Here is a 24775-nt window from a genome sequence, read left to right as displayed (position 1 = left end):
GACTTCCGTTGCTGTACACCCAAAGCTGTTGGTCAGTCTTACCCTCTCAGAGCCCCAAGAAAGGGAGGTGGACATTTCTTATCTATTTCCCAGGTGGTCATATACTTTCCAGACAGCCAAAGATGTGTAACCCACCAATTATGTTTCTCAATCCAGCTTCAGATGGTAGCAATTCTTTGCAGATTCTTGGAAATGGTTGACTCAGTTTTACTTTACAGGATTCTTGCCTTTGTCATTTGTATATCTTCACTGATATTTTATTGGTACACTGAGAGAGCCATAATAGGATGCCTAGCTTGATGCCATCAGAACCTAAAAGTCTATCATTTTCAAAGGTGAAAACTGAGGTACTTGGCGAATTAATTTGGCTGTAGTCATAGAATCTGTAATCAGTGAATAAGCTGAGACACTACCGCAACACAATTATTTGGCATTCAGCAGAAATAAGAATAAATACCTCAATTATTATCCTTTACTTTTATAAACAACTGGCCAGTGAGTGGTAAAGCTGGAAATGAAAAACCTGGGTATCTCTTGGTCATCAATGTAATCTCAGAAAAATTATGAAACTTTGTTACAAATATTCATTTTGACCAAAACAAGTCACACTTCCACCCCAATGCCAAAAGAAATTGGATTTATAAAGGTGAATTTTTTATTTTTCTTTTTTTTTAACCAATATATAGACAAAATATAATTAAGGCTAGGCAAAGAGGAAAAGAAATTACATATATATTCCATTTTCTGAGACTTTCAGATCCTTAATTTGAAGTTATCTTTTGGAAAGAAGGAACACATATAGAAATAAGTTTCATTTTTGCACTTTGAACATTTGTGGTCATGAAAACATTTTATTTAAAATGTGGGAAAATAAAATTTTACTTCAGAAGCTTTTACCTAAACACCCTTCTAAATGTACAGTTAATTCCAAGATCATGAATTGCTATAATCAATAAACTATTAAGAAATGACAACAGATGTTAACGCTATCATGTCATTTAAGTCTTCAATAGCAATTTAACATATCTCATTTGCATACTATATGGTACCATATTAGAAGCAACGAATGGAGGATTATGTTTAAATATTTTTAGAAATCATCTTTAAAGACATAATATTTTATTTATTCATGTTAAAACGTATTGAACATAGTGAATACCTAACATGTAAATGTACTATGTTAGGTATCAAAAGGACACAAAGAGGTATAAAACATGTTTTATCCCAGTCTTATAATTGGAAAGATGAAAACACGCATATAAATAAGTATAAAACAAGAAACAGATTTTTATATAGTTATTTTTCTGAAGAATTTTTGATTAGCGGACAGCAATTCCTCTGATTTGGGCCAATTATATCCTATATAAGATTTAGATCTATTCTTCCTGAATAAGAATTTTTATTTCTTCATAAAAAACATTTCTAAAAACAGTTCCTTGGGTGAGAGGGCCTGAAATGTAGCAGCAGGCTCCCTGATACTAAAAGAACAAGGCTTTTGGTCAATGAAATAACCTAGTGTTAGGGACTGAATTGTGTCCCCAAAAAATGTGTTGTAAATCCTAACCTCTATGTCTGTGGTTATAATCCCATTTGGGAATGAGTTGTCTTTGTTAAAGAAGCCCTGGTGGTGTAGTGTTAAAGCATTCGACTGCTAACTGAAAACATCAGTGGTCTGAAACCAGTGGCTCCGTGGGAGAAAGATGTGGCAGTCTGCTTCTGTAGAGATTTACAGCCTTGGAAACCCTATGGGGTCACTATGACTCAGCATCAACTTGATGGCAGCGGGTTTGGTTTGGGTTTTTGTCTTTGTTATATTAATGAGACAGGATTAATATAGGGTATGTCTTAAATCAATCTCATTTGAGATATAAAACAGATTAAACAAGCAAGAGAAATGCCAAGCCACATGAAGACTGCCCAGGAGCAAAAGCTCAGAAGAGACAAGGACCTTCCTCCAGAGCCAGCAGACAGAACAAGTCTTCTCTTAGAGCCTGCACCCTATATTTGGACTTCTAGCCTCCTAAACTGAAGAAAATAAACTTCTGTTTGCCAAAGCCATCCATCCACTTCTGGCATTTCTGTTATAGCAGCACTAGATAACTTAGACACCTAGTTAGTACTTAAGGACCCATAAAGGCAGATACTGTTGTTTCCAAAATATGCTGATGAAATAATGTTTGTAGAAGGTGAATTATCTAATGATTATACACACAAGTAAGCCATGTGTTCACTTCAATCTGTCACATCTCCAAGACACTTTGTCTTCAGCTTCCTTAACACTTTGGAGAAACTGAGACTACACAGCATAAGTGCCATCTAGTGGTGAAGAATCTCCTAACTGCATTAGGAAGTCAGAGAAAGGAAACATTCCTAGTTGGAATAACAGGAAAGGCTTTATGGTTGAGCAAGTAGATCTTGAAAGAAATACAGTTATTTCAAGAGCTAATTGGATACCAGGATCATGGGGTGAGTTCACAAGACGAAGAGAGAAATGCCTGGTGAAAGCTGACAGTTTACGTATAGTGGAAGATATGCCTAGAAAATAGTTGAGTCAGAATGGAAAACTCTGGGGAAAAAACAGTTTGGTCTTTATCCTGCAGTCAATAAATAGCAGTCATCTATCCAATAAATAAATATTCACTGAGCAATTACTATGTGCTAAGCATTATGTTAGCTTCTGGGTCTACAGTGATGAACAAAACAAACATGATTCCAACCCTCATGAACTTCTAGCCCAGACAATATTAAAAAACATTAACGCTTCTGAGCAGAAAAGGAATGGAGAGTCAAAAGACTTGGGTTTGCTGCCCAGCTCAACCAGTTACAGTGAGTAACTTAACTTCTGATATGTAGAAAATGAGAACTGCCCTACTTATTTCACAAGGCTGCACTAAGGATAAAACTGTGTAATACATGTAACGTATATGAAAGTTTTCCTAAACTGTAAAGCTCTACACAAATGTAGAGCATAATGATGAAAACAGTGTTTTAGGACAAATATTCTGACAGAAATATGCAAAATAAAACTGAAGGGAAGCAGGAAGTTAACAAAAACAACTTGAGGAAGTTTTTTATAGAATTTATTAAGCAATATAAAAATAATCCATCTATAGCATACCTGATATGGCAATCTTCCCTTTACATGCTGTTCGTTCTTTACTTTCAAAACTTACACTGCTGTCAAAAGAAAAAGCCTTATTAAAAAAATATATATATCTTTCCCAAAAAACAATTGTTTTAACAGTTTTCACAAATAAATACATTTTAAAATGAACACATACCTATAAACAATAATGACTTCCAGTTAATGTAAATGATTTGACTCAAAGCTGGAATCGACTCTACGGCCGTGGGTTTGTTTTTTTTTAAAAAAACATTTACTCAACAGCTAGCTGGTTTTAACAGAAATACACAGAGCCATTCTCTTTCATTTTTCATATAAACTTTATATTCTTTGCTGATTGCATACCAGCTTACTCTATAACGAAATCCCTTGTGATTACTTACACTCATAAATAAGAAGTATAATATCTGCCCAGGTTCCAAAAGTATAGTACCTTCGAGCACCATTTCATAAATTACATTTCCAGCTTACCGGATACAGTGGCCTGAAAAAGTTAATGAACTTCCCAATCAGGTAACTTGCTGACCAAGAGTAACTTATCTTTACAGAATTTGACGGATTATCAGAAAATTTATCTCTGCTATATATTTGTAATTTTTATCAGAAAATTTCTCTCTGCTATATATTTATATTTTTTATTATAAAGGGTCCCTGGGTGGTGTAAACAGCTAAGTGATCAACTAGTAGCCGAAAGGTTGGTGGTTCAAACTCACCCAGGGGTGTTTCAGAAGATAGGTCTGGCACTTTCTTCCAAAAGATCACAGCCTTGAAAACTCTACGGAGCAGTTTTACTCTTCATACATGCAGTCACCATGAGTCGGAATCGACTTGATGGCAACTAACAATATGTTTATATGCAGTTAATATTATATTTCATTTCTCCGAAATTGCAAAGAACTAAGCAGATACTAAAACAATAAATTAACTAACTAAGGTGGGAAAGGAAGGGAGTGGCTCTGAAGAGAAAATAAAATGTAGAGAGGAAAATATTATCATGACAATAGAAAAAATTTTCAAAGGAAACTCCGGGGATATACGACATTTCCAGATCTGATTTTGGAGTGTACTATTACCATGAAAAAAACATCTTTCAAAATAGATATCTCCCATAGAGACAGAAAGTAGATTAGTGGTTACCAAGGGCTGGGGGAAGGGACAATGGGAAGTAATTACCGAAGGAATACTGAGTTTCTGTTCGGGGTGATGAATACATTCTGGAAATAAATAGTGGCAACGGTTGCACATTGTGACTATAATTAATGCTACTGAATTGAACACTTACATATGGTTAAAATGGAAAATTTTTTTATAGGTATTTTACTACAATAAAAAAACTTTAAAAAAATGGTATCTCCTCCTAGACAAGTTCAATTCCATCCTTAAATAGCTCCCCAATAACCTACTTTCTAATAACCTGCATTTATAGATTAGCACTCTATTTCTCAAGCAATATTTCCAAGAGCATTTTTTGCATTTTTTTGGGGGGGGGGCAGGAGTCTCTATTTGGTTAGCTAATTAACTGTCAGCTAATGTAATTAGGTACTTCGAATATGTGATAAGATGAAAACTTCATTTTAATACTGTTTGATTCTAAGAGGGCTTCTGGAAAAAGACCAGGTGGGAGTATGGAGTGGGAGGTTACTCTAATTACTAGCCCATCTCAGAGCATGTCAGTAGCTTTGTACAAGAGACTATCTATGTATTCATTATCACGGTTCCAAATTGGATGACGAAACATGATTTTTTTTATCCCTTTTTCGGATTAAGCACACAAGTATTATATGTGAAGTATATTTCAAATGAGCTAAAATAATTTACTAAGGTACTTAAGTTTATATGGGGTATTTATAGAATCACATACTAGGTATGATTAAAGCACTGTAGTAGATTAAAAGCCGTATATTCTCAGAATCCTATCTAATTACTTTATGATCACACCTAGTATGTAAGTTAAAATAGACTACACTCAATGAAAAATATAAGTATTCACTGATTCAAAATCATGTTTTTTCCAAAATAATGTTCCAGTGAATCATAAAATGAAAAGAGTGTCAAGTTCAATATTTTCTATGCCTCACATTAGCTTGCTTAGTTCATCAGTGTGAAAAAATTCAACTGAATTATCTGTTTTATATTTTGGTGAAAATAATATACTGAAATGCCCACTTGAAATCAAACACAAATCTCAATTTCTTCCAATTGGTACAAGAAATACAATATAAATACATTTGTATTTACATTGTTGGCATTCGTAAGTAACATTTTAAAAAAATTACTTCTATATGAGTAATGCATAATATAAATTCATATACTACTTATTTTAGTGAAAAAAGATAAGGAAGCTCTAATATGGTGAGTAACTTGGATATTACAGACTAGGCCATAGATTATGTTAAAGTTAAGATCCATTAGGTATTATTAAATTGAATTAAACTTGAGGCTTTGGCACGCAAGTGAAATTCTGAAATACTAGGAACACCAGAAGTAAACTTATTCTTTACCAAAAAAAAAAAAATTTTTCCCTTCCAAACTATTCAACCACGTGGCAGAGTACAGCTTTCTTACCTGCAATTAAAAATTATTTGCAAAGGGATTTCTAGGGCCAGTCAGCAAATTCATTATATGCAAATATTATCAAAACAAAATATGAATCCAATTAACCACATAATCATACAGAATTAAGGCTGTCTTTTTAAAAATTGAGACAAGCTGAAGAAATTCAGCTTCAACTTTCTGAAGCTTGAGTTACTTTCAATTCAAATATCTCCCAGAACTGTTATTTTTAGTGCTAAAATGTGATGTTTTTCTAATTAATCCAAATTGACAATAAGATTATTAAACATTATCTGTTTAATAATGTGCTACTGTAGCTAATAGTCTGTTACAGTTAAACAAATGCTTGTTTTGAAAATCTGCAATGTTAATGCCAATTCTGAATGCTACAACTAGAGAGCTAGCCTGAGGAAAAAGCAAATACCCACAAAATTACCTAAACAAAAGCCAGCTGAATAATACTGTGCCTTATTCTTATGAACCCTATTTAGAGAGTTATCTAGGTAAGGATAGGAAATTTAAAAGACAGGGGTAAGCATATAAAGGACAAATTTTTAACTTTGTTTTATTACTTCTAAGATATTTCTCCCTGTAGGTAAATAAAATGACCAAAAGAGGGTGCCAATTAGCCACTTTGTTGCTCAAAAACTATTTTAAAATTGAGTAAATAAACATTATCCTAATTTATACTTTCTAGACAGGAATTTAAAATAGCATTTCTTTCCCAAAATTAACAAGCTGTAATGGGAAAAAGCACAATGATTAAAATATTTCATATTTTCTTAATGAAGAACTAAAATAATTTTAAATAGTATTCTATTATTTGAAAGCAGGTTATAAAATCCTTCACCTTTATGCACATAAGTGAAAACTAAAACACTCAAAACGCTTAATGTGAAATTTTAAACCATCCTAAAACTATGTGGCATAAAATTAACAGCTTCAAAAATATCTTAAATTGGGCAAATAAGCCTTCTACTTCAAATCTTGACATAACTAATTCTCTTGAACAGATACTAGACAACATAAAGCTTAAAAAACAAAATCAGAAACGTCACTAAATATTTCATGTTTTATTGTGGAAATACCAAGAGTAAAAATAATTTTCACTTCCAACCTATGCTTTCTTTTTTAAGTTACAGTATATAAGCAATAAACTAGGAAACTGGAGTATAAGAGACTATTTAGCATAGTAATCACATAAAACTCATGAAGTTATTTTGGCACGATTAAATCACAATTATGTTGAATGATACCCATAATTACTGTTGTTAGGTGCTGCTGAGTCGGTTCTGACTCATAGCAACCCTGTGTACAACAGAACGAAATACTTCCCGGTTCTGTGCCATCCTCACAATTGTTGCTATGTTTGGATCCACTGTCACAGGCACTGTGTCAATCCATCTTGTTGCGGGTCCTTCTCTTTTTTGCTGATCCTCTACTTTACCAAACATGATGTCCTTCTCCAGGGACTGGTCCCTCCTGATAATATGTCCAAAGTATGTGAGGTAAAGTCTCGCCATCCTCGCTTCTAAGGAGCATTCTGGTTGTACTTCTTCCAAGACAGATTTGTTTGTTCTTCTGACAGTCCGTGGTATATCCAATATTCTTTGCCAACACCATAATTCAAAAGCATCAATTCTTCTTTGGTCTTTCTTATTCATTGTACAATTTTCGCATGCATATGAGGTGACTGAAAATAGTATGGCTTGGGTCAGGCGCATCTTAATCCTCAAAGTAACATCTTTGCTTTTTAACACTCTAAAGAGGTCTTTTGCAGCAGATTTGCCCGATGTGATGCGTCGTTTGATTTCTTGACTGTTGCTTCTATAGGCATTGATTTGGATCGAGGTAAAATGAAATCCTTGACAACTTCAATCTTTCTCCATTTATCATGATGTTGCTTACTGGTCCAGATGTGAAGATTTTTGTTTTCTTTATGTTCAGGTGAAATCTATACTAAAGACTGTAGTCTTTGATCTTCATTAGGAAGTGTTTCAAGTCCTCTTCGTTTTCAGAAAGCAAGGCCGGGTCATCTGCATATCGTGGGTTGTTAATGAGTCTTCCTCCAATCCTGATGTTGCACTCTTCTTCATATAGTCCAGCTTCTCGGATTATTTGTTCAGCACACAGACTGAGTAAGTATGGTGAAAGGATCCAACCCTGACGCACACCTTTCCTGATTTTAAACCATGCAGCATCCCCTTGTTGTGTTCGAACGACTGCCTCTTGGTCTATGTACAGATTCCACATGAGTACAATTAAGTGTTCTGGAATTCCCATTCTTTGCAATGTTATACCCATAGTTTGCTATGATCCACACAGTAGAATCCCTTTGCATAGTCAATAAAACACAGGTAAACATCTTTCTGGTATTCTCTGCTTTCAGCCAAGATCCACCCGATACCAGCAATGATATCCTCGTTCCACATACTCTTCTGAATCTGGCTTGAATTTCTGGCAGTTCCCTGTTGATGTACTGCTGCAAATGCTTTTGAATGATCTTCAGCAAAATTTTACTTGCATGTGATATTAATGATATTGTTTGATAATTTCCACAGTCTGTTGGATCACTTTTCTTTGGAATGGGTACAAATATGGATCTTTTCCAGTCAATTGGCCAGGTAACTGTTCTCCAAATTATTTGGTATATGCATAACTAGGTCGTATAAATGACTTTAGTTAGTATTATTTTTACAAAGCCAAGCTAAGACAAGAGGAGATGGATGGGAAGTGGAGTAGAATATTACCGCTAAAATATAAGTTCCATGAGCACAGGGATTTTTGCTTATTTTGTACACTGCTGTATCATCAATGTTTGGCATAAAAGTTTGTATATCTGAAGGCACTGAATAAATGTTTAGTGAATACTGAATCAAGTGAAATAAGAATATGGTCATTTTGATGAAGAAGATATTAGATTTAGACTCTAAAGTCCTGGGTTTGAATCTTATACATCAATAAATAATTATTAGTTAGTGAGTTGGAGTTAACCTCTTAGCCTCGGCACCCTAATCTGTAAAATGAGGAAGTATCTACCTACTTCACAGAGCTATTGAGTGAATTATTTTTTTAAATGTATGGCATTTTTAAAAAATGTTACATAAAAGCAAAGATTACTTTGTGAGTATTTATATTTTTGACCCCAGTATTTAGCATGCAGCATATGCATAACAGGCACTAACATATCTGTTAAAGTGATTAGAGTATAACTATTCAGTTCCTGTAAAATGATGGTAGCCACCTAAACCAGAATTTCTTCACACACTCTCCAAAAGCCTTTATATCAACAAGGAAAGCAAATAAAATCACCTACAGCCCACCCTACAACATAACTAGAATAGACACTACTATAAACTTCAGTTTACATGTTAGTAGAGAAATTAACATCTGAAACCATGAAAGTCACCTCTTAGAGGCCTATCTAAGTAAAGAGTCAGGTGGGTATTGCAAAACACAAATAATAATCAACTTAGGGTCTCCCCTAGGTAAAGAGAGAATGGTTATAAGACTTGGTGGTGGATATGATAGTACTAGTTCCTGGACAGTTGAAAGAAAGGGGCTTCAAAAGTACTCTGTATTAGTACTGTGAAGAACAGAAAGACACAACAGAGAAAGTGTCCTTTGGAGGCTTGGAAATGAAAAAGAAGAAAGGAGTTAAAATTAAAAACACCAATAAACAAAACAGTATCAAACAGTTAGAAAACCAACCAACCAACATCCCGAAAGGCACCATTTATTAAAGAAACTGTTCTTCACAGCTCTAATAGAAAGCACTCTTGAACTAAGAAACCAAGTAAGCCCTTCTACTATTCCTTCTCCCATGGATCACCTAACCCAGGAAAATTCTGTACATTTCATTAAAGACAAAAAAAGGATCCCAACATCCATATAAAATATGAATAAAAACAAAAATAACTAAAATTCTTCAGCTGGTAAAAATACTCTACATATCAACTCCCTCCAAAAATGATGCAACAAAAACTGTAATATGACATTCCAAAATCAATAAATGCAGTTAAACAAACTATTGCAAATATGAAAAAAACAACAAATCTGAAATCTAAAACCTCAGACTAGTAATGGGTAAGCAATAGGCATATATGCAATAAGAGGAAAGAATGAAAGAAAAAGGAAAGAAATTGTGAGGGGGGAAAAAGGTAAAAAAAAAAAAAGAAAAAGTTATTTCAGAAATGAAGATTAAAATGATGCAAGGTGTCCAAGGAAGAATAGATAAAACTGAAAATACACTAAGGAATAGACATAGTGGATAGGAATATAACAAATCAAAAGAACAACAGTGAAATAGTTAAAAAAGATCAGAGAGAAAGCAACAGATAGAGAAGACAGGCAAAGAAGATCCAACTTATGCATAATTGGAGTTCCTGAATAAGAAAAACAAATGAGATAGAATTAATATTTTAATTTATAATTCGGGAAAACTTTCTGGAAAGAAAGAATTGAATATGCATATTGAAAAGGCCCTAAATGAGTCAAAATAACCAGCTTTAAACATATTCCAGTAAAATTATCAGACCTTAAAATAAAGAAAACTATTTGCACCTTCAGGCAAAAAGACAAAGTCATTTACCAAGGAAGAAAATCAGTCATTTTACATTATACGTATTTAATTGCAGATCAAAGACTAAAACAAAGATGGAGATACAAGTGCAAGATTATTATGTAACTATTACCCACTACCCCAAAGCAGAAATAACACAGCCTAAAAAAAAAAGAGTAGAGAAGGAGAGAAAGGAGAAAAGACAGTAAATTCATTGATCTCTACATAAATAAGACGTAGGAACAAAATGTTATCATTTAGTGCAGAAAATCAGTGGTTAAGAGCTCGACTACTAACCAAAAGCTCGGCAGTTCGAATCCACCAGCTGCTCCTTGGAAACCCCATGGGGCAGTTCTACTCTGTACTATAGGGTCGCTGTGAGTTGGAACTGACTCAACAGCAATGGGTTTGGTTTTAAGTAAGAAAAAAAAATAACTAAGGGTATAAGTTATCAGTATACAAAGTTTTTTTTTTAATATAAAGTTCTAGTAACTACTATGACCAAAAAAAACCTTCCTAAATTAGAAAAAAAATCAAAAGAAATAGGCCATATAGTAAAAGGTAGAGCATAATTAAAAGTACACATACATAGTTAGTATAACATAAAGAATATGACAAAACTAAAACCAAATCTATCAGTCATATCAGTAAATGTAAATTGGCTTAACTTTCGTATTAGGTATTAGAAGGATTTTCAAATTCACTCACAATGTAAAACCCAACTCCTAGGATGAATACAAGAAACACTGTCGCAGCGGTGCCGAATGTAGGGGCGGCAGAGACAATACAATGCCACAACTCTTACAAAGAAGTGGGGTCAGGAGGGTCTCTCTGAGGAGTCGAACCCCGACTCCAGTCCCAGGAGTCTATTTATAGTCAATACAGCAAGCAGTGAAGCAAATAACAGAACAATGGGCTTTGGGTGAGTAACAATAAGTTTCTGGCAAGGGAGAAGGAATTCAGGTAAACAAGCCAATCAGTAACAGGACAATAGGTTTGGGAAAACAAGTCGTGCCTAATCTCTTTCTTATCGCTGACAAGTCTCCAACATGTCGTATACAGCATAGAGGCCTGTGGGGGCTGCAGTTGTCAATAGTGCAGCCATGTTTAAATGGCATATATCCCCACAACACACCTTCAAGAAAGTGATTCAGAAAGGCTAAAAATGGATGGACAGAGAAATACCAAACAAATGCAAACAATAAGAAAGCAGGAGATGTGCTCTTGTTATCAGGCAAGGCAGAATTCAGGTCCCAAAGCATTACATGAGACAAGAGCAATAAAAATAACTACAAAAGAACACTTTATAATGCTAAAGGCTGCAAATGATAATGAACATACAACAAGTAATAATGTACTAAATATTACAGTAGCACATTCAAAGTACAAGAAACACATGGATAAAGACAGAAAAACCTCAACAAAAAAGCTTAACTTATCTCTTTCAGTCCAAGATGGGTCAAGTGATCAAAAAATAAGTAAGGTTATAGAAGACCTTAAAAACAAAATCAGTAATATAGATTTTTTGAACATATATAATAAACTTTGTTCCCTAATATAAAGAAACGTAATATTTTCAAGAGTAGATGCAACAGTCATGAAAATGGACCATATTAAATCACAAAGCAAACCTCAAAATATTCCATAAAGTGGAAAAAATTAAAATTTATTGATCAAGATGCAACAAAATGAATTCCTCTTTTGGTAATGGCAGAGTAGCTCATAGTGGAGTAATTCTCCCAGAGAAAGCAATATAAAATCTAGAAAAAACATTTTAAAACCAAGCATCTGAAGGACCTGGCAAGTGACCAAAGGTAGGCAGACGGTGGACTGGAGTCAACACTGGAAGATGAAATGGCACTCTGCTATATTCACACAGTGAAATATTACTTACCAATTAAGAGGAACATGCTACCACACAGTGAATCTCAAAAGTATTTTCTAAAGGATTACAGCATAATATCCTTAGAGAAGACTATCAGCTAACAAATGTAGAAGGAATAACAGAATTAGATAGTCACTGTTTTGCAACCCCCATTATAAATGATTTCGGCAAGGATCATAATTGGATGATGAAACCATTAAGTAAAAGGTGGTTGGATAACAGAATATTTGCCCAGTCCCAATAGATTGCTTATAAATCACAAAGGAAGACGATTCTATCACAAAGGAGAAAGCTGGTAACTGTGATCTAAACCAAGGGATCAAACTCAGCATCATTTATAGAGCAGTAAAACTAGATATCATATTGCTTCAAATTAGGAGTATATATGCCATGGAGTCCTGGTGGCACTGTGGTTAAGAGCTCAGCTGCTAACCAAAAGGTCGGCAGTTCGAATCCACCAGCTGCTCCTTGGAAACCCTATGGGGCAGTTCTACTCTGTCCTATACGGTCGCTATAAGTAGAAATTGACTCAACGGCAAGGGTTTGGCTTTGGGGAGTTTATAGTACCTAACATAACCTAGAAAATTCTGGAAAAAAAGATTTAACATGAGTCTGATGACGTCTCTAAACCTAACTTCCAATAACAGTAAAAACAGGGAGTATGAGAAATGTTCAATGATACCATATGGAAACAATTTAGACAAATGCAGAACGTGCAATATTTTTTAAGGTCTAGACTCTAAAGCATTAGTGGCAGGCAGATTTTACAAAAAGGTACGGTGATTAAGAGAGACTAAAGAGATATACCACCACTTGTCTGCCAGTTTGTCATACTGTGGTGGCTTGCATGTTGCTGTGATGCTGGAAGCTCTGCCACCAGTATTTCAAATAACAGCAGGGTCACCCATGGTAGACAGGTTTCAATGGAACTTCCAGACTAAGACAAACTAGGAAGAAGGACCTGACAATCTACTTCTAAAAAAACTGACCAGTGAAAACCTTATGACACAGTGGCTGCAACAATGGGCTCAAACATAGTAACGATTGTGAGGATAGCGTAGGACTGGGCGGTGTTTCGTTCTGACGTACACAGGGCTGCTATGAGTCGGAACCAACTTGACGGCACCTAACAACAACAAAGAATCATAACCAAATGTACTGCATGAATCTTGACTGAATCCGGGTTTTGGGAAAAAATTACTATAAAGAATTGTCTTTTGATAACTGGGTAAAATTGAATATGGACTGAATATTAGGTGATTTTTATGGAATTTTGATTAATATTGTTACGTACAATAATTACATTTTGGTTATGTAGAAGAATGTTCTTGATTTTCGAAGATGCATGCCGAACTATATAGTTGTACATGCCATGTTGCCTGCAACTTATTTACAAATGGATCAACAACAAAAAAGAAAAATGTATATGTGTGTGTATAGACAGAGAGGGAGAGTGGATGAACATACATGGTACACTACTAACTGTTCTAGATGCAGAATATATATGATGTTCATTGTACTATTCTTACAACTTTTTAATGTGTGAAAAATTTCACAATAAAATGTTGATTAAAAAAAGTGGGCAAAATAGAGAGTAAATGACAATCTGGAATATGGTGAACATGGAGGCTTAGGCCAAAAGACAGTAAGAACCTGAGAATATGGAAGGAAATGACCAAAAAAAGTCAACTGGCATATAATTAACGATTCTTAAGTTCTAAGCCCTATTTACTCATCATATACATAGATAGGGAAAAATATTATCTATGAAGTGCATGTTAAATTGTTCTTACGTAAGTGTACAGCACTGTTGGCTGTTCAGGAGGAAACAATAGAGAAAGAGGAAGAGAACCAACATTAATTGAGTTGCCTCAGCTTTGACTTTGACTCTATGTTCCAGGCACTAAATCATCACAGTAACCCTATGAAGGGAGTGGTGATACCATCTTATTTCACTAATAAGAAATAAGAACCAGACATTGTCCCTGTCTCCAAAAGTTTATAATTTAATTTCAAAGATATATTCATAAATGGCTCCATTAAAATGTAGCATGTTATAATGAGATATGGTTCAGATGCTACTAAAACTAAGAGGAAGCAAACAATCATTTTCTGAATCCTTAAAACAGGCATAAAGGAAGAAATGATCGTCAAGGAAACTGATGCAGGTTGGATGCTGCAGAACAAAAGGGGTTTTGTTAAGTAGGAATAGAAAACAGGGCACTTCAGCATAAGCAAAGGCAATGGAGATGGAAAAATCCAATGTTTGGGGGATACAGATGAAGCATGAACACATATGGCAAACTATTAACTTAAATCTAGGTAGAGAATGTACATGATGTTCACTGTACTATCCTTATATTTTTAATGTAGAAAAAGTTTCGTATTTGGCCAAACTGAAGTCATAAAGTAGAAATTTAAGAGATAAGACTATGAAAGTAGTTTGGGATCAGAGCACAAAGATCTTGGGATGACTAAGGAATTTTAGTAAAGGGAAACTATTAATCTTTTTTTGAGAAATGGACTGATACAAGGAGTCTTTTCAGCAGATACATCTGGTTATAGCATGCAGGAAAAAGCTAGGGAGATTGTGTGGTTTACTAATTAAGACCAGTAAATTAATAGATTGTTCTAAGCAAGCTATCCTACCCTCTAAACGGAGGCAGCAAGCAGTCTGTGCTCTATCCCTCACCCCACATATGTACTGTCTACCCAACCCACAAAGCTTTCTACATTCCACTTTTGTGGTTCACTTTGAGTTATAAATTATACACAAAGCTGAGTATCTTTTACAGATTCAGGCATGAAAAAAAAGGCAGTGTAACAGAAGGTGTTTCATACCTAAACACAAATTAGGAGAACAAAGTGCTTGCTCATTATTAGAATATGGTAATGGAACATTTAACCAGTTACCAATATTCTCAGAAAAGATATGTGGTTTAAAAAAAAAAAAAAAAAAAAAACTGATAAGACTATATCGCAGATTTCTTAATAGGGCTCCTTGTCTAACCCAGGGTGATTATTTTCTTAATTCTCCCAAGGATGGTACAAAACTGTCACTATTCTAGCTATACAGAAGTTAAATCATTTTCATGTAAGATGTCATAGGACATTAAGGTTTAATTCTTTCCTGGGCTCATAGTTTAAAAAGGCTGTAAAATGAAGTGAGGTTATTTGCTTACTTTAATAAAGAAATTCATCAAACTGAGAAATGACTGAAAACTGTTGGCAGAAAGGTTGTTTCTGCATAGCATGTACCTCGAATGAAGATCTATTAGAAAAGCCCTAAAGAAACTCACACACTAGTTTTAATTTCTCTGTTCAAAACTTATTTCATTATTGTTTCTGCCTACCTGTTCTTAAATATTTTCCCTAAAAACTGGTTATTTCAATTAATATTTTCTCTTACCACCCTTTTAAATACTCTACTGCCTAATAACCTACCTGTAACACTCCTTTTATCATGTCTCTTTGCTTAAAATAAAACAATAAAGGAAAAATAATTGCTAGATAAATAAATGTAAAGACCTATAAAGGCTCACCAGGGCAGCTTGAGGCAGTAGAAAGTACATGGGCTTTTTCTTAGGGGGTGGGGATGGGGTATTACATGGGCTTTTAAGTCATCTGGGTTCAAGTTCTAGCCATTTAGTTACTGTGTACCCTTGAAAAAGTTATCTAATGTTTGCGAGTCCCAGTTTCCTACTCTTTAATAAAAAGGTTATACCTTTCTCAGTTTTCAACACGTGGCACACAGAAAGGTTCTCCGGAATACCAATTAACTCCACAATGTTTTACGCTTTCTTGAATCTTGCTTCATCCTTCCTTTTTATCTTTGGCTTGAGCCTCAGCTCAACCAAACATACCTCTTTACTGCTCTTGAATAATTCAAGCCCATCTTTCATCCTAAGCTTTTATTTTTTTTACTATTTCTCTTTCTTGGAATGCTGTTTTCCTCCTATTCACTTAACCAAACCCTATCCATCTTTCATGATCTAGCAGATCCAGACCTAATTCTTACATCAGATGTTTCTTAACTCCACTATTTCATATTGATTTTTCTATGAAAAAGTCTAGATTGATTGATTTATTTTACATTTTATTATAAAAGTTACGAGAAAGCAGACTAGGGTTCTCATTAAATTGTATTTAAGCAGATCACTAATGTTGTTGTTGTTAGGTTCCACAGAGTTGGTTCTGACTCATAGCGACCCTATGTACAACAGAACAAAACACTGCTCAGTCTTGCACCATCCTCACAATCGTTATGTTTGAGCCCACTGTCGCAGTCACTGTGTCAGTTCATCTCACTGAGGGTTTTCTTCTTTTTCCCTGACCATCTACCAAACATGATGTCCTTCTCCAGAGACTGGTCCCTCCTAGTGACATGTCCAAAGTGTGTGAGATAAGTATCATTACCTTCGCTTCTAAGGAGCATTCTGACTGTACTTCTTCCAAGACAGATTTGTTCATTCTTCTGGCAGTCCATGGTATATTCAATATTCTTTGTCAACACCGTAATTCAAAAGCATCAATTCTTCTTTGGTCTTTCTTATTCATTGTCCAGCTTTCACATGCATATGAGGTGACTGAAAATACCATGGCTTGGGTTAAGCACATCTTAGTCCTTAAAGTGACATCTTTGCTTTTCAACACTTTAAAGATGTCTTTTGCAGATGCGTCCAATGCGATGTATTATTTGATTTCTTGACTGCTGCTTCCATGGGTGTTTTGATTGTGGATCCAAGTAAAATGAAATCCTTGACAACTTCAATATTTCTCTGTTTATCATGATGTTGCTTATTGGTCCAGTTGTGAGGATTTTTGTTTTCTTCATGTTAAGGTGTAATCTGTACTGAAGGCTTCATCTTCATCAGTAAGTGCTTCAAATCCTCTTTACTTTTAGCAAGCAAGGTTGTGTCATCTGCATATCGCAGGTTGTTAATGAGTCTTCTTTCAATCCTGATGCCGTGTTCTTCTTCATATAGCCCAGCTTCTTGGATTATATACGCAGCATACAGATCAAATAACTATGGTGAAACTATACAATCCTGAGGCATACCTTTCATGATTTTAAATCATGCAGTATCCTCTTGTTCTGTTTGAACAACTGTCTCCTGGTCTATGTACAGGTTCTGCATGAGCACAATTAAGTATAAGTGTTCTGGATTTCCCATTCTTCACAATGTTATCCATAACTTGTTATGATCCACACAGCCGAATGTCTTTGTATAGTCAATAAAACACAGGTAAACACCTTTCTGGTATTCTCTGCTTTCAGCCAAGATCCATCTGACATCAGCAATGATATCCCTCCTTTCACGTCGTCTCCTGAATCTTGCTTGAATTTCTGGCAGTTCCTTGTTGATGTACTGCTGCAACAATTTTTGAATTATCTTCAGCATAATTTTACTTGCACGTGATATTAATGATTTGTTTGATAATTTCCAAATTCCATTGGATCACCTTTCTTTGGCATGTATATAGATCTCTTCCAGTCAGTTGGCCACATAGCTGTCTTCAAAATTTTGAGAAGTGAGACTAGTGTTCTCATTAAACTGCTATTTATTTAACCAGTTTACTAATAGATTTAGATAAATCTGGTAACAAAGTAAAAAACAGCATTTTTTATATCTTAGAGATTATCAAAACCATGCTAAGGAGCAGACTGCTGGGCCTCTAAAGGCAAAATATTTGACTGCTGAATATACATATTGTTATGGACTGAATTGTGTCCCACCCGAAAAATATACTTAAGTATTAATCTCTACATTGGTGAAGATACCCTTGTTTGGGGAAACAGGGTTCTTTGCAGATGTTATCAGTTAAATTAATGAAGTCATAATGGAGTAGGGTGGGTCTTAATCTTAATCCTTTCTAAGTGGTGTTTCATAAAAGAGGAGACACAAAAACAACGTCACACATAGGGGAAGACAGCATGTGAAGATCTGTCTACAAACTAAGGAACTCCAAGAAATGCCCATGGCTACAGAAGCTGAAAGATACAAGGGAGGATCTTTCCCTGCAGCTGACAGAGAAAGAGCACAGCCTTGCTGACGCCAGGAATTCAGACTTCTACCCTCCAGAACTGTGAAAAAATAAATTACTGTTCTTTAGAGCCTCGCACTTTTGTGTTATTTTGTTATGGCAGCCCTAGGAAAGTAAGACACATATATTCTCGGATTTTGACAAATTCTGATCTTTAAATTTGGACACCATAGCACAGTACTTAAAAAGTGTCCTGCAAATGCTGGATATTTGATAAATATTTGATTGACTAATCAAATGGCGTAAGTTACATCACTCTTTTCAAGGAATTCAGAAAACTATCACAAGACTCTCATAATTTTCAGATCAGGTTTCTGTAATATGGAAGGCAAATACTACAATCTCCAGTTACATTTGATCAGCTTATATCTGTACGTACACAATGAAGTTGTAAATGAAAGAAATTATATATAATATTCGAGACTTTTTAAATACCAGAAATAATTCAATAATTAAAGGAAACAATAAGCAAATATATGTGTGTGTGAGAAAGAGTGTGCATGTGTGTGTGTAGCAACAGAGCTACTTTCATCTATCAAAGATAATCAGTAAGGAAACTGAAAATCACACACATTTTCAGTTAAGAGTCACAGGTATTTTCCTCCATCTTTGCTTTATAAATCCAACAGAAATCATGCTTATTTAACATTTTTATAAAGCAGCAACTTCAGAAAAGTCATGATGCAGAATTAAGAAAATGACTGATTAACAATTCATTGTAAATATTTAAAGAACATTAAATATGGAGGGCAGATGGTTATCAGAAGAATATTCCAGATAACTATGAGAAATTACACAGTATTGAATGCTTAGTCTTGCTCTTTACTTAAATCAGTGTTTCTCAAACTTCTCCACTGAAACAGAGCCTCTTTGACAAAACACCCTGATAAAGGCTGAGGATAAAGAACATAAATCCCCATAGTAAGAGAGCATCATAACCCAAAACTATGCCACAATACTAAATTTCTCAGGCACTAGCTTAAAATGGATGCTCTAAAAAGATGTGCCACGTGTATCACTGGGAGATACAGCTTTTCACTGAGACATCTCCCAGTGATACATATGATTCAGTTTGAGAGGCACTGACTTAAATCAACGGATGCCTATCAAAAAAATATTTTCCTAGATTATGATACTAGAATAATTTTATTTTACAATGCTCGGGACAGATAATAATGAAGATTATTGGATATTTGTTGAGTATTAAGGATGCAAAAGGCATTGTATTAGGTTTTTATGTATATAATCTCAATTTTCAAAATGTAAATATGATCATCCCCATTGTACTGATGAAGCCACTTAGACACAAAATGATTAAATACCTATCCCCAGGTAATAAATATCGGTCACCTTTTACCTAGGTCTCTATTATATCACAACTCCATCATATTTTGTTTTTACAGAAATCCCTTTCTCTGACCTATGTTTACTTTACTTTTCAACAATTTAATGGAGGTGCACTGTGACCAGCCCAATAGGCATGAATGTCTAAAGAAACTTTTCAGTAGTGCCAGAGCTATCTCTAAGCAATCAGTTTTTTAAAATCTATATTTCTCTATACTCAATTATCACTCTTGGTCCTTTCTTGTTAAAAGCTTTTTCTCTTTCTTTGCTTCTTAACCACTTTCATTTTACAGTCTGGAGTACTGAATACAACAAAACTACCTAGCAATAAATGGTGCTTTAATAGTAAGTTCACTCTGAGCTCTACTGTCAAAAGAATGTTTATAGTCTCTGTTGCTGGTTCAGTCTATTCATTTTTTAAAAGTTTAGGTGATTTGACATTTGTACTTAAGGTTAAATGATATTACGTTTTTAATTTAACTATTTAAGTACATTAAAATCCACAGGTAAGCTATGCTACTAACCATCTTCCAGTTCGATTTGCAATCTGCTCTTCTAATTTCTGTAGCTCTGATGTGTAAGCCAGTATTCGAGCATTGCACACCATGAGATTCTTAACTGCATGCAAAACCTGGTCTTTCTGAGTGCTCAAAGAAAGGAGTTTCCATATTCCTTCTCGCATTCGAATTTCTAAGTCAATTTTTTCTTGAATGCTGCAGTCCTAAACAAAAGGAAAAAAAACCTTATTTTAAAAAGATATCAGAAATCCAACTTTATAACATTTCTTTTTTTCACTTAGTAGAAGGAAAATGTACTAAATGTCATTATAATTTTATACCACATTGAGAAAGCAACAAAGTTTTAATATGTGATAGTATTAAAGAAATACCTATTTTTAAATACTCTTACAAAATCTTTTATCCCTTACTTTACTAGGAAGTCTTTCCAGTCTACTAGATAAAACAGAAACAAAGGTGAGAAATGCTACATGTTCTTACCTTAACTATTATTGTTATTGGGTGCTGTGGAGTCGATTTCGACTTACAGAGACCCCATGTGACAGAGTAGAACTGGCCCATAGGATTCTCTAGGCTGTAATCTTTATGGGAGCAGATCACCAGGTCTTTCTCGTATGCAGACGCTAGGTGAGTTCAAACCACCAACCTTTTGGTTAGCAGAAGAGCACTTAACCGTTGTACCACCAAGGCTCCTTTACCATAACTATACTAGGTTGAATAAAGTCCCCCCACAAATTCATGTCCATTGGGAACTTGTGAACGTGACCTTATTTGGAAACAGGGTCTTTATAAATGTAATTTAGATGCAGTCATACTGGATTAGGGTGGGCTCTAAACCCAATGACCGGTGTCCTTACAAAGTCATGTGAAAACACAGAGAGACACACACAAAGAGGAAAATGACATGTGAAAATGGAAACAGAGACTGGAGTGATGTATCTACGAGACAAGGAATGCCAAGGACTGACGTCAACTACAGAAGACGGAAGAGGCAAGGAAGGATTCTTCCCTAGAGCCTTCGGAGGATGCATGGCCCTGTCCACACCTTGATTTCAGACTTCTGCACTCGAGAACTGTAAGAGAATAAATTTCTATTGTTTAAGTCAGTTTATGGTGCTTTGTTCTGGCACGTTAACTAATCAACAATACAGCATGTGTAGACATTATACAAGCTGCATTACAGGATGGCAAGATGTGGTTGGTGACGCTGAGTTAACCGAGGAAGAACTCTGAAAGAACAGGTACTGAATAAAGCAGGCAAAGTTTAGCAGCAAGGAGGTGACAGGCTATTTGTCACGGTAAACAGAGGAAATAAAATCTTCAAAGCAGCAGAGTGAAAGCACTGAGTTTAGAAAATGTCAGAAGCCTTGGCAACCTGGGATAGAGATTTAGAATATCATTCTGGAGCCATTTATTTTAGTTTTAAGAGTCACTGTGAAACTACCAAAACATTTTAGTTCTGAAAGTCTTTTATTCTATAATCTTATAATAGCTTGCTTTTAGATACAAGTTTTATATGCAACATTAAAATTTTATAAACTGACTATACCATCCTGATTTAATTCACAGTGGCATTTTTAAAATTATAAATCATAGGATACTTTTCACTATTCTACAAACATGTAATACTGCTTCCAGTATGTCTATTTCTAAAAGTAAAGTGACCATCCTAAGCTTCTGTGATAAAAAATGAGAAGTATCGTTTACTTTTTAATTAGATCAAAATGTAAACTTAAAAAATATAAATGGAATATAATAAGAAAAGTTTCAGATATGAAAAAGACAATCTTGGCAAAAAAGAAAAAAGCTGAAAGTTAGGAGAGCTAAAATTTTATAAAGACGATCTAAAAAGAGAGAGGCTGCAGTAACCAATTTAACTTGACTATCCAAATCAATCAACTGTACTATTCACATGCAGAAAACAGATATGTTTAATTACTTTTTCTAATTACATCATGTAATTACCACATAAAAACCTTCTCATGTAGTGTTGTAACTCAAAACTGGTGTGCTATATAAATGTAGCCATTTGCTGGTTTTCTTCTTTACACATCATTGAATTTCAACAACTCCATTTCATCTTTTTATGTCTTGTCAGTCCCAAAGTAAATTCTTCTTTAATGTAATTAGCAATTAATTATAAGAATTATCTATGTGACCCGTATGTCTATAGAAATATACCCTGGCAAGCTGGTTAGTATTGGGGAGTGTACACAGGGAACAACGTGAAGCTGGAATGAATAGCTTTACCCCACAACTCAAATATAAACAAATACCATCTGGTGCTACTAAATTCAATTTTGCTTTTTAAATGCTCCAGTGACGCAGCCAGCTGAACTAGCACAGTGTTTCTCAAAGCTGGCTGCACATTAAATCACCTAGGGCAGAGAGGAAGGGCCTTATAAAAAACACCTAAGCCTGTGACCTACCTCAAACCAATTAAAATTTCTGGCAGTGGGGCCTGAGCTTTTTCTTTTTTTTTAAATTCCTGGGACAATTCAATGTGCAGCCAGGGTAGAAAGCCACTGCCGGACTATTTCAAATTCCACAGCAGTCTTGAAAGCTGCAACAACCTTATGGAACCAGCAGGTGGCAACAGCTACACAGAGCAATCAGTTTCAGCTGCTAGAGTTTCTAATCCTGTAAAGACTGTGTTCTTTCCAACCCTTACTGGTGAAGATAGCATAAAACTACAGAGGCTTGAGCAATAGTGAAGAAAGGAAATCTAAAGCTAGCTTTTTTTTTTTAATCTTATTTGTAAGACTAAGTTAATATTCAAAAGGAAACAAATTATGTTTATCAAATATTAGTATTAGAATTCTATCCTTTAGAGCAGGGGTCAGTAAAGTATGGCTTGTCCTCTGCCTGCTATTGCAAATAAAGTTGTATTGGAACACAGACAAACCCATTTATACTGCCTATGGCTACCTTCAAACTATAATGGCAGAATTGAGTAATTTCAACACAGAAACTAGAAGGCCCACAAAACAGAAAATATTTACTATCTGGATTCTTATTGAAATAGTTTGCTGACCCATAACCCAGCCAAATTAACATATATAGTAAACTATAACCCCACTTCCCCTGCAGAGGCAGGTCTCAGGCTAATGTGACCAAAGTGGCTTTGGGAGGGCTGACACAAGCAGAATTAATGGGTTACTATACGTACAGCTCTGAATGTATTCAGAGTGACAAAGAAAGGGTGGTTTTAGTCACTTTTATATTCTCCATGCGCTTCTTTAAGTACACATATACACTTCATGCAGAAAAAGATCTTTTCTGGTCGATTCAGACTAGCTCTTAGGCTTTAGGAAGCAAAGGGAGTTGTCTTTAGTTAATAGGGCTGCGAAGTGCTTCTGGGGAAAGAAATGATGTCTAGTGCTATCCACGGTGAGAACAATGATGTAATGAGTGTTCAGTGATGATGCACCCTGACCTCAAAGAAGAGAAGCAGGGAGCCAAAATCATCACTACTGCTGCCTCAGCCATAATGGCCTGACAGATAAAAGTCAAGAACGATTAGGACCAATGACAAAAGCGTGTTTTCTTGTATACGGCCTCTTAGAAGTGTTTGAATGTAAGTCTCTAGGAAGAGCAGAGGATGGGGGAAAAGTCGTCTCTTGCCATTTCTTCCTTTTTGATTTTCTGACTAAGGGTTTGCTTGCAATCAAGTCAAACAGAATCCTATGCCACTGTCTTTATCTTACAGATACTTAAAGTCAGGAAGACAAACATAAACTGACAGGCCATCACTACTGATCACAAGGATAATATTATGAACAACTCTGTGTCCAAAAATCTGATAAATTAGATGAAATGGACAAATTCCTTGAAAGACACAATCTATCAAAACTCACAAAGAGAAACAGATAATCTGAACAAGCCTATATCTATTAAAGAAACTGAATCAACAATTAATAACATTCCAAAATAGAAAGCATGAGGTCCAGATGGTTTCATGGGTGAACTGTACCAAAATTTAAAGAAGAAATTATACCAATTCTCTCCAATCTCTTTCAGAAAAAACAGAAGGAGAGGGGATACTTACCAACTAATTTTATGAGACCATCGCTATGAATTGGAATCGACCCGACAGCAGTGGGTTTGGTTTCTTGGTTTTTATTACCCTAATACTAAAACCAGACAAAGACATTATAAGAAAGGAAGATTATAGACCAATACCTCTAATGAACATACATGAAAAAGCTTCAACAAAATATTAGCAAACCAAATCTAATCATGTATAAAAAGAATTATACACCACAACCAAGTGGGATTTATTCCAGGTATGCAAGGCCAATTTGACATTTGAAAATCAACTAATATAATCCATCACACATCAACAGGCTAAAGAAGAAAAGTCATATGATCGTATCAACAGATGCAGAAAAAGCATTTGACAAAATCCACCATCTGTTCAAGATAAAAAAAATCAGCAAAATAGCAATAGAGAGGACTTATTCAACTTGATAAAGAACATCTACAAAAAACCTACAGCTAACATCATACTTAAAATAGTAAGAAACTAGATGTTTTCCCCTAAGATTGGGAACAAGACAAAAATGTCCCGTCTTACCACATGTCTTAGTTATCTAGCGCTGCTATAACAAAAACACCACAAGTGGATGGCTTTAACAAAGAGAAGTTAATTTCCTCACAGTAAAGTAAGCTAAAAGTCCAAATTCAGGGTGTCAGCTCCAGGGGAAGGCTTTCTCTCTCTGTAGGCCTTCACATGGATGTTCCCC

At 35.0% G+C, this 24775-nt stretch overlaps 1 protein-coding gene across 1 annotated transcript in view; it reads right to left on the bottom strand.

Annotated features, from left to right (window-relative positions):
• Nucleotides 1-20416, bottom strand: part of RTKN2 (rhotekin 2) — an 81353-nt gene extending 60937 nt beyond the window's left edge. The window contains exons 1-2 of the mRNA XM_023738662.1: nucleotides 20037-20416; nucleotides 3119-3177 (exon numbers count right to left, since the gene is read on the bottom strand). Coding sequence (XP_023594430.1) covers nucleotides 3119-3177; nucleotides 20037-20194 — 217 coding nt within the window. The 5' untranslated portion in view covers nucleotides 20195-20416. The remainder of the gene's footprint in view (nucleotides 1-3118; nucleotides 3178-20036) is intronic.
• Nucleotides 20417-24775: the final 4359 nt, after the last annotated feature.

Source organism: Trichechus manatus, unplaced genomic scaffold, assembly GCF_000243295.1.
Source record: "Trichechus manatus latirostris isolate Lorelei unplaced genomic scaffold, TriManLat1.0 scaffold00007, whole genome shotgun sequence".
In the NCBI taxonomy this organism is placed as follows: domain Eukaryota; kingdom Metazoa; phylum Chordata; class Mammalia; order Sirenia; family Trichechidae; genus Trichechus; species Trichechus manatus.
The sequence above is the reverse complement of the archived record's forward strand: the minus strand, read 5'-3'. Positions and strand labels throughout refer to the sequence as shown.